General features: G+C 37.4%; 1 protein-coding gene across 2 annotated transcripts in view; it reads right to left on the bottom strand.

Annotated features, from left to right (window-relative positions):
- The window catches only part of spon1b (spondin 1b), a 57,370-nt gene extending 46,160 nt beyond the window's left edge, over positions 1–11,210 (bottom strand). For both annotated transcript variants that reach the window (XM_043228363.1, XM_043228364.1), the window contains exons 1-4: positions 10,503–11,210; positions 9,045–9,151; positions 4,429–4,562; positions 130–203 (exon numbers count right to left, since the gene is read on the bottom strand). In XM_043228363.1, coding sequence (XP_043084298.1) covers positions 130–203; positions 4,429–4,562; positions 9,045–9,151; positions 10,503–10,731 — 544 coding nt within the window. In that variant the 5' untranslated portion in view covers positions 10,732–11,210. The remainder of the gene's footprint in view (positions 1–129; positions 204–4,428; positions 4,563–9,044; positions 9,152–10,502) is intronic.
- Positions 11,211–16,937: the final 5,727 nt, after the last annotated feature.

Genomic DNA, 16,937 nt, shown 5'->3' with positions numbered 1-16,937 from the left:
TAAAGGCAGATGACAGGGAAGGAGGTTTGTTCACTGAGCATGACAGGAATAAACAAAAAAAAAACTGATTCTGTAGATGTAAAAATGCTATCAGAGGGATGTGCATGAGAAATACAGCTTTAAAATTACCTTTCTCACAGAGTCTTTTGGTAAGTGAGCCCTCATCTTGAAAGAAAATGATTCTTCGCTGCACAACGCTGGCCCTGTAATGAAGACATTACAATGTTCATCCAACTTTTTCTGCCTTTTATCTGCCTTTTAGATATAGTTCTGAGAAAGTGCGCTTTTACATTTGCTGTACCACCATTATCGCATTCAAAATTGTATTGTAGTGGGAACAGACGATGCATCTTTTTAACAAAGGCTTCAATGCATAATGCTGCATTTGCATAATGCTACTATCCGAGAGCATATTTCAATGACTCCAGTCAGCGTCCTGAATGCTTTAAACTGTTCGGCTTTTAGAATGAAGCCGTATAGAGACATCAACCGATGCCAATATGTTTAGCAGGCGTTGGAGAAAAAGCTAATGTATTCAAGAGTGCCATCTATGTTCAGGGGGGCGGTGGAGGTTTGAATCTCTTTTAAACCTGCCGCTGATGGAGTACCCCAGAGACCTAGCCACACTCTGCTTTCATCGACCCATGCGATATATCAATGGAGAGCCCCGCTACTGTCCTACTAGAGCCCATTGCCGTTGCTGTCAGTCAAGGATGTGGCTTGCAGTTGGTCTGACCATAACGCTATGCCCTCCTGAGAAAAATCCTACATGTTTTATGTGGGTGGCTTACAAGAGAATCTGGTGCTGGCCTTATCAAAATGTGAAGGTGTTTGCAATATGACACATTTTTGGCTCATCTGTGCTTTGCAAAGTGCATTTTGAGAAACTGAGTAGCACCCTATTTGACACAGAAAAGATCCTTGAATGCTGTATCTATTCATGGAGAATTCATGGCCCTTTCACACAATGCAAGCAAAACAAAACAAATTGACACTCAAAGGTAATATAAAGTAAATAAAGTGGGATCGAATCATGAGATGTATTTGTATTATTAAATTACTGCCGAGAAGCGCACTGTGAAAATGTCTGATTGCCGTTTTCTCTTCAAGGTCCTTTCACAACAAACGCTGTGCGGAAACAGCGTGAGCTGCTGTTAATTTTATTCTAAGTTAGTAGCAATTCTACAGGTGTACTTGTACTTCTTCAGTATCATAAATTTAATTACTGCAGGTTTGAATGAAATTTATTTACATTTACATTACATTTAGACATTTAGCAGATGCTTTTATCCAAAGGGACTTAGAAATGAGGAAAATAGAAGCAAAACCAATAGAGGAGGAATAATATGTGCTGTGACAATTCTCGGTAAGAGAAAATAGTACATAATACAACAATAAAACAAAGCCAATATTAACATTAAAAAGTATATAAATATGAATCCAATAATTAATTAAAATTAAATTAAAATATGTATATTTTAGTGTCTCTTAATTTGCTAAATTAAGAAATTAATTATTGCTAAAAATATTTATTAGTAGTAATTAAGTGCATAATAATGCTCCAGCAAAATACCTAAACATTGATATATATATATATATAATATATATATATATATATATATATATATATATATATATATATCTTTGTTATGTCAAAATACATAAAGCAGCATGGAAACATGACCTGTGGGAGTTTTTAGTGAGTAATCAACTTGAGGAAATGTAAAATAAATCCCTGCATCTGTGGCCAATATTTACAGAGCTTTAAAGACTGACGATCCTTCATCAAAATGATCACGATCCCTAAAACCAGCTTGAGACATCCCTAATAGTTATATGACAAATCACAGCTTATGCCTGTATTCCAAAGGGTATATGAATATATGTTCATTTGGTGCAAAAGTGACGTGACTTGTAGAAAAGGTGTACAGGTTACATGAAAGGACCTTAACAGTGGCCAACAAAGTATAACTGCTCAAGACTTGATCCATTCTTCTTAAAACTTCTTAAGACGTCTCCTCTGTTGGTATTTGGTCTTGATCGTCTCATCTGAGCACCTGAAAGCCATTTATCTCCAGAGTCCCAAAGCTTGTCAACAAAACCATCACGTTTACCGCATCTTATCTGCCTTCCACAGCTTGATGGCACCAGAGAATCAAAGGAAACAAAATCCAGATCAAAACTTCCTTCCAATCCCTGGACTGTTTGACATTTCACTAGAAAAGTGCTGGAGGGATTCCAGATGTAATTGCACTTTTATTTGATGTTCATTGAGCACCGTTGCCAGTTGTGTTTGGGAGCCTGAGCGCTGGCATTCGGCCCGGTGCTACAAGGTGCAATGTCTCCACGGTTCTGACACGCCAAGGCGAAGTGACAGCAGATCCAACGCGTTGGCACAGCAGATGCTTTCCTGAAAATGTTATTGGAAAAAAAACAGACATCCTTGCCCTAATAAGACAGATGGATAAATTAAAAGCTACAATAATAATTCCTCAAGTTCGCAGATGGACGGAGACGAGATCTGGGTAGGTGATATGGGTTCTGAGTGAGGTGGAGGAGAGATTGCTATCCATTTTAAAAAGTAAAAAAAAAAAGAAAAGTACAGGGTGTCAGAGACAGAACAACAGGGATGAATGAGTAAGATGATAAAGAACAGGAGAGAATGGCAAATGGTGAGAAAATGAGGAGAAAATATATTTTGTCTCCTCATTTGATGAAAATAAAAAGAGCTTAGTAAAGCTTTTATTTTTTAAAAATACATTTAATCATCGTTATTGAATGTTCAGTTGAATACAGTCACACGGTTGTCTTTTACTGACCTCATCATCGTCTCATTTTAGTCAAGGGACAAAAGCTTGACAACTAACATTCTTCACCATAGTTTTCGTTAACAAAATGAACACTAGTACAAAATTTTAATTAGCCAACCAATTTTCTAAAATGTCAAAAAGTTCATAAAGTCATTGTAAAAGTAAAATTGCTTACTCCAAATCTGCATTCACATAATGCCAAGTAGATACTACACTTTATTTCAAACTTATTTCACAATCATTAAAAATTTTTAATTTTGAAGTGTCCATGCACACTTCAGTCTCTCGCAACAGTAGTGGGTCAGCCAGTTTCTAATTTTACAGATGCTGTTTACTATATAGTCTTAAAGTAGGCATATTTGGACACAGTACAGGTCTTCTGAAGAGACACAACTGCATGACCAAACTTGACACGCAAGAACACCTCAAAGTGCTTACAGGACATGCAAAAACAAACCCTATCAGTTCTTGCGAAATCACTTGCGTGATGCACAAGAACAAATCTCATCGGTTCTTGTGGAACCTCAAAAGTGTGATATTGTGTGATATGTGAGAACAAACTTCACTGGTTTTTGCATGTCAAACAATCACATCTGAGGAACATTTGCAATATTTGAAGCTCTTTAAGGGCACAGGTGATTGGATCAAAAAAAGTTCAGACTACATGAGCAAAACTGGCAGGATTCAAATGGCATCCTTCCCATTAAAGTGAATGAGAATGCTAACATAGAGCTTTCTCCTGGTATTCCAGACCTCACTGGTTCACAACAAGTGTAAACAGGCCAACAGATTGGCATTCAGAGGCTTTCAGAAAGTGAGAGTTGCTGGAAAGCGAGTTTTGAGGGTAGGCACCCATAATGTGGAAAAATGCACATACGCATCGCAGCGTGTCCAACTGGAGCGAAAAGAGAGACTTTCAGATGTCTTTAATGCATCAAACACACTTAAAGTTGTTTATAACCTCAAAAGGAGTGGGAGAAAGAGAGATAAAGATACAAAGACAGCATGAAAACATGAGGGGGTGGAGTGGAAAAACTGACACCAAAACACCGACAGATAATTCAGATTTTGTTTGGTTGAAAACCGCTGTTGTATGCTTGTGCTGTATGTAAAGGAAAATGAAGTGGGAGGATGTTGTTTGGATTTTTAAAATATCCAAACAAGAATATTTCAAAGTTTCTTAATCATCTTTGATTCGCAGCCTCCAAGAGATGATGGGAACACTCAAGGGCGATTTCAACGGCTTAAGATTAATATACAATAACAGCCCAACATCAATCAATCATAATCACATCTTCTATCGATGGTCCTAAATACATTTTTGTTTACTCAGCTTCAAATATCATTGAAAAAGACTGTTCTGTTTTCCTTTTTCAATACTTTCCCAGAAGGTGACTGATAAAACGCTGACTAAATGAGACAAGTGCTCAGACACAGCATTGTATTCTAGACACTAAACTTAGTGTAGAGCCCCAGACTGTTCTGTTTGCTTTTATTATTTATTCAATAATCTATCAGCACCACAGATCTTCATATTTTTAGCCTAAATCCCTGGATTCCCATTCAATTATTGCTATCCAAGACCATAGTAAAAATGAAAAGTAATACGATAACTCACTTAAGGGTGATACAACCGCTGCCAGAAGGTGGCGCTGTCCAGAACACCTGTATCCTTGTGCGTCTTCTGGGAATGCTCTCTGTGACGGCCGGAGGGCAGCTGGTCATGAACTGTGTGTCACTTTCATCAATGAGCTGTGGAACAGAGAGTATTGTTACATTATTTAATCTTTTTAAGAGAAGTTTCTCATGCTGCATTTATTTGATCAAAAAAAAACAATAAAAACGGTAATATTGTGCTGTATTATGTTTATTATAGTGCTGCTAAATATTTAGTGGAAACGATTTAGCTTTTTTAAAATAATTATTTGAGGAAAAGAAAGACAAGTGTTAATTCGAAATAGAAATCTTTTGTTAACATACAAAACATTTGACATTTTTTTTCAAATCTGCATAAATAACTACCATTTAACCACCTATGTACTATTTAAAGAACTTCAGATATTATATTTTTTAGTTTACTATAATATATTTTATTATATTGTATTCTATTTTTATGTCTTTTATTAAGTTATACAAACTGTGGTCACTATAAAATGTCATTTCATGTAAAATATTTATATGAAAAACATGCCAGAATAAGACCATACACATTTGAAACATCACAAGAATGAGTGAATGATTTTCATTTTTAGGAGAGCCTTGAAAATAACATAAAACCGAATGACATACAAAATTCCAAGAATCTGATTAATTTAATTTTTCTTTTAGCCCAATTACGCAACAGTTTCCAACCAAACAGTAAACTAGTACCGTAAATGAGCTCACTGATGTACTTTAGAATCAAATTTCATTTGGTGGGCCAAGATGACTAACTGTACATGACAGCTCTTTCAACATCTTTCAGTAGAGAGGACAAATATTTGTAACTTACGGTTCTGTGCTACTTAAACCAAAAGTTCACGTTAACCCATGAGGCAACATTTTGACAGGATTTTTTTTGGGAACAAGAAATAACTGAGACAAATGCGTTTCTGTAATCCACGCACATAAATTGGCTTTTTAGAATGTTGATTAAATGTCTGATTATAATAATGCTCTTCTTCATCATTTGGTCATCATTTGATTAATTACTGTTTCCATAATAACTAAAAATGTAATTTAAATCTCCATTTTTAATAGCATTGTTTAATCACTTGCTTTCCTCAGGCGGTAATATTGCAAAGTTAATTGCACCAATCAAATAGCACTGAGCTTTATGAAAAAAACGGTGATATAAAAGCATAATTTAAAAAAGAATGGTAGCGTGTTTATGTTAAAATTAATGACAGCAAATGTAAACACTCATGGTTTGGTTGAATGGGAATTTGGGTGCTCGGCAAATAAGATTCAGGTTATTGCACATACACACACACACACAAACACATATATATATATATATATATATATATATATATATATATATAATTAGGACTGTCAAATGATCAAATGCAATTAATCACATCTAAAAAGGAAAAAAGAAAAAAATGTTTATATATGTGTGTGTATTGTATATATATTATGTATATGGGTCAAAGACCATAAAAAATAGACAAAGTGTAATACCGCTTTCAATTGTTGATGTTTTTTTCCCCCAAAATTAAAAGGTTTTCTGTTTAAATTAATCTTAAATGATTTACTAAATTCACCCACTAAAATATCATTCAGTGTAGCAATCCTGTCAGGCATAGAACGAAAATCTATTTATGACACGTTAAAAGATGAATTACTTTCACCCCAAATACTAAGAATTTTTTGATTTTACAATTTGAATCCTTAAAAGTAGACGCTTTACTTACTTTTTAATGCACTTTCGTGAACTTCTTCTAATGCAGAAATCTCGACGTCTTTGACCCATATATAAATACACACGCATACAGTATGTAAAAAACGTACATGTGATATAAATCCTAGATATGCATTACTGATATTGTTTGTAAAATCGCATTGTCCAAGTGATGGAAAAATTCCAGTGGGGATGGAGGAGTACAATTTTGTTTGCAAGTTTCAAAACCAAATCGCTGCCAAAGTCCATCGAAGAGTAAAATCCATGCGCGTGGTGCATTAAGTTCTTCCTCCCTCTTTCTCACTCTCTCTCGTTCTCTCCATTTCCACTTCCCACTCTTTCACACACACACATACAGTCATGCAAACCCCAAAGCTGCGCACAGTATCCTCTGGTTCTGCCCTTCTTTTCTGCAAAGCAAGTAAAAGCTGCGATTTTGGCATCTTTGAGCGCACCCTTGTTCAGACTAAAAACAAAACGGTGAACCGGAAATTTCTGAATTGATAGGGAAACTAGGCTAAACTTTGTAAAGATATGCTTGAGATATGCTGTGCAACAGTCGCTCTCCAAGTGTTTATTTTAAAAGAGGCCATGCGGGCCGAGCAGCCCGGTGCATTGTTTCCTGGGTAAAAAAAGGGCTGTAAGTGGCTGCCTTAAAAATGCCGTGAACCATCTGGGAGAAAGCTGTACAAAACAGAGGAGAGGAGAGGCGTGTTTGTTTTAATTGTGGCTCCTGGCGAGGCTGTGTGGCCTTGCTCCTGAGGGACAGCGAAAGCCGTTTTCTGTTTGCTCACTTAAACTCTCCCTCTTTCAGTTTGTCTCTCTCACACGCACAAAACTCAGTGGCTTGAGTGAATAACCGCGTCTCCTGAAGGAATTGGGGATGTTTCATCTTGAAGGGGTTCCTTGGAGAGATTAAGTGAAACGAGTGGCGAGATGTCGCGATGTTTATTTCAGCCATTCTGGTTTGGCCCGAGAGTTGTTTGTCAATTCTTGCTAGCATAAGAAGTGCAGCAGCTTTGTATATGAACTGTCATGATGACTGATGAATATGAATATTTTGAAAGGCACGGTAAACAGACACGGGTAGCAAACAACTCGGAATGAGGTTATGTCTGCAAACTTTTCTGAGTGTATCAAAACGTAATGCAGAAAACATCTAGATAGGTTTTATTTTGCAGATAATGCGGGTCACGGTCGGGGTCACTGATCAAATTACTGAGCTAAACTTCTCAGAGATTTAAAGCTTCACGTAGCAAATGTGTTTGCTATCATTTTCAATGGGCAAAAATTACATTACACAAGAGCAACCTAATAAATGGGTCAAGCTCCCTGCTAAACTTGGGCTTGTAAAAATAGATTTCCATGTTATAAATTGTGTCATTATACTACAGGGGACATGTTAATGGTTCTCTCAGACATTATAATCACACAATATATTGTATATATAAATAATATAAAAAAAAAAGTATAAAATAAAAAAATAAATGAGATCCTGATCTATTCCATTTAAAAACACCAATCTAATCAAAAAACTAAAGGGTATTTCTGGGATTTTAATTCAACTTATATATATATATATATATATATATATATATATATATATATATATATATATATATATATATATATGTGTGTGTGTGTGTGTGTGTGTGTGTGTATATATACATATACACACACACACATATATATATGCATGTGTATTTACATAATACATATACACAGTAAATACATAAATATGTACTAACAATTTCTGAAATGCACTTTTTAGAGTCAACACCCTAGAAAATTTCTGAAACCAGAATTAAAATTTCATTTCCATTTCTAAAAACTCACTCACACTTGTGTTTCGAACTACAATTTAAAAAGAGTTTATTTTCAACACCTCAGATATAATTTTTCATCCCTGCTCCTTAAACGTTTCAAACAAACCACAGCTTTTTATTGTTGTCTCTTGTCCTTTTGCAGTTGCCTTTACAGTGCTTTTTTTCGTTCCTTCAATTTAGTTTGTCAAGACGAGAATCCCCAGTTAAAGACCTCAACAGAGGACGTCTGCTAACATCCGCCAGGCAATCTGAGCGCTGAAAAACACAGCGGTAAGGAGTGCTGAGCGGCAGCCACAGCTAATGAGATCTGGGGGGAGAGATGCCGCGCTAACAGCCTTCCTGCTTCAGTCTGGGAAGCACTGCGGCTTGATGTGGAGAGCACTAAATGATAGGGGTCCTGTCTTTCAGAAAGGACACGGCTCTGAGACGGTCAGTGCGTTACCAATGAGGAGCAGCATGTCTTAGAGTACTTCACACAGCTCTGCTCGCTGGAAAAAGATGGATCCGAAATCCTTAAAACACTTAACCCTCTGATGCTGACATCCACAACAGCTACTTTTATCAAATCGGGGTGATTCCCTTTGACCTTTAGTTATAATTCCATAGCTTTCCTCGCTATATGTTAATGTTTTTTTTTTTTTTCTTTTTTACTTATGACAACCTAATCCAACAATGAATAATGAATTCCCTCTCTCTAGGCCTATATATAATATAGTATACAGTATCTATTTATATATTAGCTCTTTTTGTTTTGATTTTTTGATCTGGCCAATAAAAGTGTTGCTGCACCACATTAGAACCATCATTTTGGACCACAAAAAAAGGTATGACCACGTTCTTGTTTTTTTTTCCTTGACGCGCCAAAGGGTTAAACATTTTTCTTCATAAAACAAACCACATATAAATACGAACGTACAGACACAACCTGACATAAACTGCAAATCACTTTGCAGAGACTGCAATTAGACTGTCATCTGTGACTGCCATAGTTCAAGGCAGTTATACAGGGTCATTGCAATCCCTCACCTTGAAAGTGCCGGCGTAATCGTCAGGAGTGACGCCCTCTCTTCCTTCCTTCAGAGCAATGAGGGTAAAGCCACGAAAGTAAGATGGGCTGGAGGCATACAAACTCACTGGATAGAAAGAGAGAGAAGGAGAACAAAATATAGGTCAGAGGTACCAGAAATGAGCTTAACGGTAGGTCAGATCTCAACAGTGTGCCAGGGCAAGTCGCAAACTGCTCTCGCATTTGGCACATACGTTTGCGTGTAAGCGTGTGGGTTGTGCAAGGGCTTTTCACATGGAGCGCTGAATACATATGCGTGTACAAACACGCCGGGCATAACACCCTCGTAAAAAGGCATCTGCAGCTTAATGAAGCCCACTTACATGAATCCAAATTGCTGCGAATATCAGGTTATGGTGCGTTTTGACATTACAATGGTCCTGACAGGTAAATTATCATGTAAACATTCAAGTACAACCCAACCCGTGAAGAAAAAAAAAAAAAATCACAGTTGTTCTAGCGTTTTTGATCTGATTCTTATGTGCATAGGCGGGGATGGTTAGTAACAGTTTGTAACAGTTTAACCGGTTAGCAATGACCATTATTCTTCCAAAGTGACAGTAAAAGCAGTTTGAAAACATGGATTTAAAGGACAAAAAAACGTATAATTTCACATTATTATGACTGAAAACCCAATTATAATGGACTATAAATTGCAGAACTGGTTTCTTCTGAATATCTGACAATATTAAATCTGCATTTATATACATGTGTGTGGAAGGACCGAGTAGACATGGAAGTTGTAACACACATTTTTCCTTGAAAAAAGGGAATATACAAGTACGGAATACATTTGCAACACTCGTCAAAAGTTGTTCGCTTACAGTTTGATATATCTCTATATTTGTTATTCAGTGTTCTTGTTAATGAGAACTATATAGTCTGAATGCAAATGTTTTAAGTGAGATAACAATCATGAACGTGATTATCATAATAATTCATGCCCAACATGGCCATTTCCATTAATGTTACAGTACGGCAGAGCTGCTACAGCACTCTTTTGACACTATTTTACACTGTTAAGTTATACATAGTAAATTTAACCTACTTTTTTTATATTCTAGCAGACAAATATGCGAATGTTGTATGTAAATTTGAGGTATCCAACCAATCCAGAGCAAAATGTGCTAGCCTACTAATCTCCCAGTGTCCATAATTCAAATGTCCCCTTTGGTAAAAGGTTTCAGTGCATACAAAATATACATTTTTCGAAATTATTCACAAAAACTCTACATATTCACCATATAAAAGCTTTTTAGCGGGCTATCTTAGCGCCAACCTGGATTACCTGTAGAAGATGCGCCAAAAACGCCGCTTTACGCACCAATGTTTACAAACTCCGCACATGTTGTTTTTGCTCACGCGTGCACTAAATGCCTCTTAAATTGTTCGAAAAGCAACGTTGCGTGACCTCTAACCTCTGTAAGTGCTCCCGGGTTGGTAAGTTTCTGGGTCTCCTTCAACTCTGAGGCGAAACTCGCTCTGTCCGTCTCTCCGAGCGCCCCGCGTCTGCGACTGCAAGATCCGGCAGAAACCCCCCTCGGACCTCGAATGTCTCTCTGCGGTATCTCTTCTGAACGCATCCGTGTGGACGAAAAGCACATTTAAGAAAACTAACAGCACAATCATTTCGTCTTTGTCCATCATCGCCCCTTCTTCGCCTGTCCAAACACAAGTTTGCGGTCTAGTACAAGCGAGAAAACGCAGTAAAAGAACTGGAAAAGACGGTCAAAACAAACAGAAGCGCAAATCGACCAAACTTGTCTATTTCGGGGTCCACGCGCGAACGAAATAGAGAAACGACGCCGTATCCATTCCCGCCGAGGTGATGTGGAGATAGCGGAGCGTTGATAGTCCCGTGCCCGCGGAGCGCGAGATTGATTTAAGGCGAGCGCGGAGACAGAAGACTCAGATGTTGACTTTACTCAAAAGGATATTCACACTGACAAATACCTACACGGTCTCCTTGATAACCGAGCTCAGACTTAAAGAGAATAGACTCAGACTTTAAACAAAACCTAGACATAGACGCTTGACATTCTTGGTGAGACGCTCTGAGGAGAAAGAGAGCTCGCGAATGTTTGAACAGCCGCGAGCTGCAGCAGCAGGAGAAAAGAATCACAGGGGGCTGCGCACTGAGGAGACATGGAGGATGATTTTGGGAACTCCTCCGTCTGTTGTGCTTGTTTATGCAAGGGAATTGAGGGCTCATGTTTTTGATATCAGGAATTAACTGCCTTTTTATTCCTGGCCCAGCAGTCTTTTAAAGCATGATTTTCTCCAACAAAATACACGATAATCAAGCAGTGTCGTTGTCACACTGTGTTTGTGTTCTAAATATCTGTATTCAGTCAACCCGAAGTTCAGTACTACAACATAAACACAACGTACAACAGTTTTATAAAAGTAATTATTATAGGGTAACTTATTTTTTTTCAATCAAAATACAAACTGAAACCAGGAGTGGATCAGCAAATTCAGTGGAAGGGAGGGATTTCTCCTCCGCTAAAAGAGTTTTGTAATCACGCTCCACTTCTGCTCCATTTCGGGATTTGCATTTCACAGTAGTGAAACCTGCTCCCAACGACCGAGAAAACACCGATTTTGCGACTTCCAAAAGTCATTTAACTAATTTTGCAAATATGAAAATAGTATGTTTTTTAATTTCTCTTTAAATGGACATCCAAGTGAACTCTTGGGAATATTTTGCTGTCATAAACAGAATATTGTAGCGTTACATTTCTAAACGTATTTAGGCTGCTTAAATCAGCACGGATCATGCATTGATGTTGAATGGAAAAATATATGCTGTAATGGCAGTCCAAGCTTGAAATTACTGATGTGGATTCATAAATCACAAAATGATTTTTAAATCATTTTGTGCCCCCCTTAAACACGTGTTGAGCCCCCCTAGCCCTGGTTAAGAATCACTGATCTACAAGAATAACTTTTGAACATCTGCATACTCTGCATATTTGTCTGATCAGAGAGAAGTTAGAGAAGCACACCAGCAGATGTCATTAACGCATCCTGACTGACTGCACTAATGCCCACTGGAAATATGCCATAGTAATGAAAATGATTTCCCATTCCCTCATCAGTTTACAAATGCGGTTATTGAAATCTGTACAAAAGTGTCAGCAAAAATACACACTCCTTCATCAATTTCTGATATCCTAATATCAAATGGTTCATTAAAAGCCTTTATTCATATATATATATATATATATATATATTATATATATATATATATATATATATATATATATATATATATATATATATATATATATATATATATATATATTTTTTTTTTTTTTTTTTTTTTTTCCCCTAAAATGGTTGCTGGTTTTAAAATGAGTTTTCCAGATATATATACATTATGTAATTTAATTATTTCTTACTGAACTGAGAATAGGATTCTTCTATAATCGTTTTTGGTTTGTTGGCAGGCCATCTATAGATATATTCAGGACCAAACAGCATGCTTCACCAAAAGGTCAAACCAAAGCAGTCACTTTCTGACAATACAAAGGCCAAACTTACCCATAAATGTCTATAGAGGACAACCTTCCAGGCTGTTAGTTTGGCACCTCACACATTCACTAACCTGTGTGTGATCTTGTCACCCGACCTATTGATCTGCCTGGGGTTGCGACAACTCAAGGGGCTGTGAAATATGGCAGAAGATTTGTTTGGCTGTATTGCCCCAGTAAGCTTGGGGCTTGAGTGAGAGAAACACACCAGCAGCATTTGAGCTTGTTAATGCTTCAATTCATCTTTGGCACAGGTTGCACAACTCTAGAAAGAGATGAGAAAAGAAAGTTTAGACAGGGTAGACGGAGGGGGAATAGCAAGAGGACTGACTGTTTTATTCCAGGAACTTTCAGTTTCGTCCAGTTTTTTCACCCATGGAATCCAGTGACATTAAGTTCAGAAGTATATATTTAAGAGTCAGTTAAATATAGAGGAAGTAGTGAAACACTTCAGCTCAACCAGATAAATCATATACTTTGTTTGCGGTCTGACTGATCGCTGGCAAGGCTATTTAAATATGCTAGTCTTCTTAAAGGGATACCGTTTGCTCAAAGAATGAACATTATTGTTCATGTTGTTCTAAACTTGTACAATTAATTTTTGGAAAAAAAGAAAGAAAAGATTTTGATATTTTAATTATATAAACATATATTAGAACAGCATTAAAAATTCATAAAAGTTGTTTTCACGCCAAGTCGAGCTATATGGTAGCTCTGCATAAAATAACAGTATATACTGTACTACATTGTTTTTATTCTTATAAATGTACATATATGTGAACTATATTCACACATTCGTATGGAAAAGAGCAGTATAATTTTTTACATATTTACAAAATATCTCATTTTGTATTCCCCACACAAAAATAAAAGCATGCTGCTTTAGAAAGACCTAAGGGTGAACATTTTTGGGTGTACTGTCCCTTTAAGCAACTATCGCAGTATGAAACTGCTTTGCGTCCAGATGTCATTTTGGTAACACTGACTTGAGTCAAACCTATCGGTGATTAAGCCAGATGGCAATTTAATGTCTCACGGAGACAGCTTTTACTACTTAAGGAAATGGTTGAGGTTGCCAGGAAGCTCACTTTTAAGTGCTGAAAAAGTTCCATGACAGTCCTGATATCCAACGAGGTCATTGAGTACATTGGCATATATCATATGAAGTTTCTGTTTATCCTAAAAAAACATCACAATGAATTTTAAAGCTGCAATACTGATAGAAAATTCACTTTGGACACATACGGCACATTGAAATGCTGTTTAAAAGCTCAGGTGTGAAACACCTCTCATGTATATGTTAATCACACGCTGTGTCAGCAGACTTTAAGACAGCTGGAGACCGGGGCAGGAGTGGACCTGCAGAGCTAAAAGCCACTCTGCGCTTTTCAAGTAAAGTGTTTTAGTCAGTTCTCAGCATTATGAATAACACATCATAAGGCTGTGGTGCTTGTTGATCCCAAATGATGCAGACCCAGGAGAAGTGTTTGATTGACAGCTATCTCGAAAGTCATGAAAAGGTTTGTGATTCTGTATTTTGATGCTTACTTTTAAGTAAAAGAAACGTGCAGTTTTTAATACATTTAGGGGTCAAACACAATGGGCCCTATCATACACCTTTCGGTGCAGCGAAAGTGTGTTTGGTAGTTTCAGTCCGGCGCATTCATTTGAACCGATTTGTGCGCCCATTGGTGTGCTGGTCTAAAAAAGAGGTGTGTTCGCTCGCATTGGGGGCGCGTTGCTATTTTGAGGAACAGAAAATAGACTGCGCTATAGTCCAACTCAAACCTGGTCTAAAGTCAAAGTTTAGAGTTAATGGCACAGTATTTTTTTTTGTTATTTAAAGAGCATGTTAGTAGAAAATGCACCTCTGGGTGGGCCCAGAGCGTGCATTGACACACAGGGATGCGCAGCAGCACACAGGCCAAATATTAAATGCCGGTCCCAGTCTTTATGGGGCCCTAAGCAGAATTTTATTTGGGGGACTCTCAGTGCCACCAATATGACTGGTTATTGTCAAAGTTTTCTTATTCACACAAATCTAACCCACGATCAGCTTTGTTTGTTGTAATGTTGTTTACATCATTCTATTGTTTGCCTGGTACGTTTTTACTCTCCGTTACTCTTACAAGTGTGGTCAGGTGTTTATTTGAACGTAACATTCAAAGTGGCATACTTAATATGGTGTGCTGAAAAACAGCCAAATAAACCAGCAGACAATGCTAATTAACTGAGGTCTGGTCTGATCGGGGGTGTTTCCCAAAAGCAATGGAAATAACAAGAATGATCATAGTTAGCTAATGATGGTTTTAAGAAACGTACCCCTGCCACAAAACCCCCATGTTGATTTTTGTCCCCCCTCCACCCCAAAATGCAATTGGTTTAACCATTTGATGCTCTGCTCTTTGGCTGGTGCTGAGCCAGAGAAGGACGAGTCAAAAAAAAAAGGAAATAAAATATGTACCGATTATTTAATTATTTAATTTTGTGCTTTCATTTAATTACCATTCCCACTGACATAATATATCACAAATTAAATAAATAATATGTCAAGGCTACTACTGGTGGCCACCAGAGGGGCCCTAAGCAGCCACTTAGTTTGCTTATGCCTCGGGCCAGCTCTGTGTATGGGCTACATACATACAATAATATAATGATGGACAGCCAATACATGTATCAGAATTAGCTTTGTGCACAAGCAGATCTGTTTCCTCTCCGGAGATGCGTTCAGTATCAAATTTAAAATTGCAATTGTAAGAAATAGTTTAATTGCTGGAAAATGCAGTTGAGAAAGTCCCAAATACAAGATAAAGTTGCATTTGTGGAAAAGTGTACATTTAAAAAAAAGTAATTAAAAAAGTTGCAATTACGGATATAAGAGATATACAATTTTTTTTACTGTAGTAATAGAGTAAAAATAAAAGTTTTGCTCTAAAGCAGAAATATGTTTGCATTGTCCACTGCAAGATGGATAAATCTGACCAGATTTAACCAGCTCATTGTCTTTAATGACACTCAATGTTACTCAGCAAGTGAGGTACATGGGCAGGCTTTTATTAGCTTTAATATCAGAAGTTTTGCACTAGATGAGGGTAGTTATGTCCACACAGAGCATTGTGCTTGGCCATTATGCAGGCAAGCGCAGTGGCCTGTTGTCCTGAAGTGATAAATGTTCAAATCACTGGCGGCTAATGTACTGTGCTGGGGACTTTTTCTCTTAGTAGCATTCTAATTGACTGAGAGGCAAGTGATGCAAAGAAAGTCCATATGCCCATTTCCCCTGAAACACCCTCCATCCTCGAACCCTCTCTTGATAATTAGTAGGCGTAGTTATGAAGAACGACCATGAGGTCTGCGTTTTCTCTTACCTCAGTTGGCATATAGTATGGGTGATGGTTTTAGACTTTCATTGTAGCTGATTTACAAGGTGTTTGGTACTTTCTGGCTCGAAATGTAAAGCCTGCCTTTACCCCTTTGATAAAGCCTTCATCTGGGAAAAGGCACAGATATAGTTCGGACAACTGGAACACATTTAAACACAGATTACTGGAGCAGCTTTCTTAACCTGGAGACAATATTTGTGTTAAATAAAATAAACAGAAGAGTCTTGTCTTCTACAGTAATCATATTGACTTATTCTGCTTGCCCTTTCAACGTCTTTCCAAAGGGAAACACTGAAACTGCTTTTAAAGTAGCATTTCCTTTTGTCAGGATTCCAAATAAGAATAGCAAAGCGTAAGTGTAATAAGTTTATCAAAGGACAGGCCTGTTTAGTTTTCATAATGGTTTCAATTACAATTTTCCAATGACTCATACTGACTATTAACCACTTTGGTCTATGCAGACATTATTTGAAATAATTTTTACAATTAAGAAAAACAACGCGCCACCAATTGCCAAAGTATAGTTACCAGTAACTGTTGGCCAGAGAGCAAATTTGGGGATAGTTAGAGTCATCACATTCTAAATACATTGACATTACAATGGACTTGGTCCCACCTTTGCAGCTATAACAGCTTCCAAGATGTTGTAGCGTTTCTGTGGGAGTTTTTTGCCCATTCATCCAGTAAAGCATTTGTGAGGTCAGACCCCGATGTTGGACAAGAAGTCCTGGCTCGCAATCTCCGTTCCAGTTCATCCTAAAGGTGTTGGATGGGGTTGAGGTCAGGGATCTGTGTGGACCAGTTCTTTCATACCGAACTCATCCAACCATGTCTTCATGGGCCTGGCTTCGTGCTTTGGGGCACATTTGTGCTGGAATAGAAAAATGTTCCCACAAAGTTAGAAGCATTGCAATGCCCAAAATGTCTTGGCATG

This window comes from Puntigrus tetrazona, chromosome 25 (assembly GCF_018831695.1).
Source record: "Puntigrus tetrazona isolate hp1 chromosome 25, ASM1883169v1, whole genome shotgun sequence".
Lineage (NCBI taxonomy): Eukaryota > Metazoa > Chordata > Actinopteri > Cypriniformes > Cyprinidae > Puntigrus > Puntigrus tetrazona.
The sequence above is the reverse complement of the archived record's forward strand: the minus strand, read 5'-3'. Positions and strand labels throughout refer to the sequence as shown.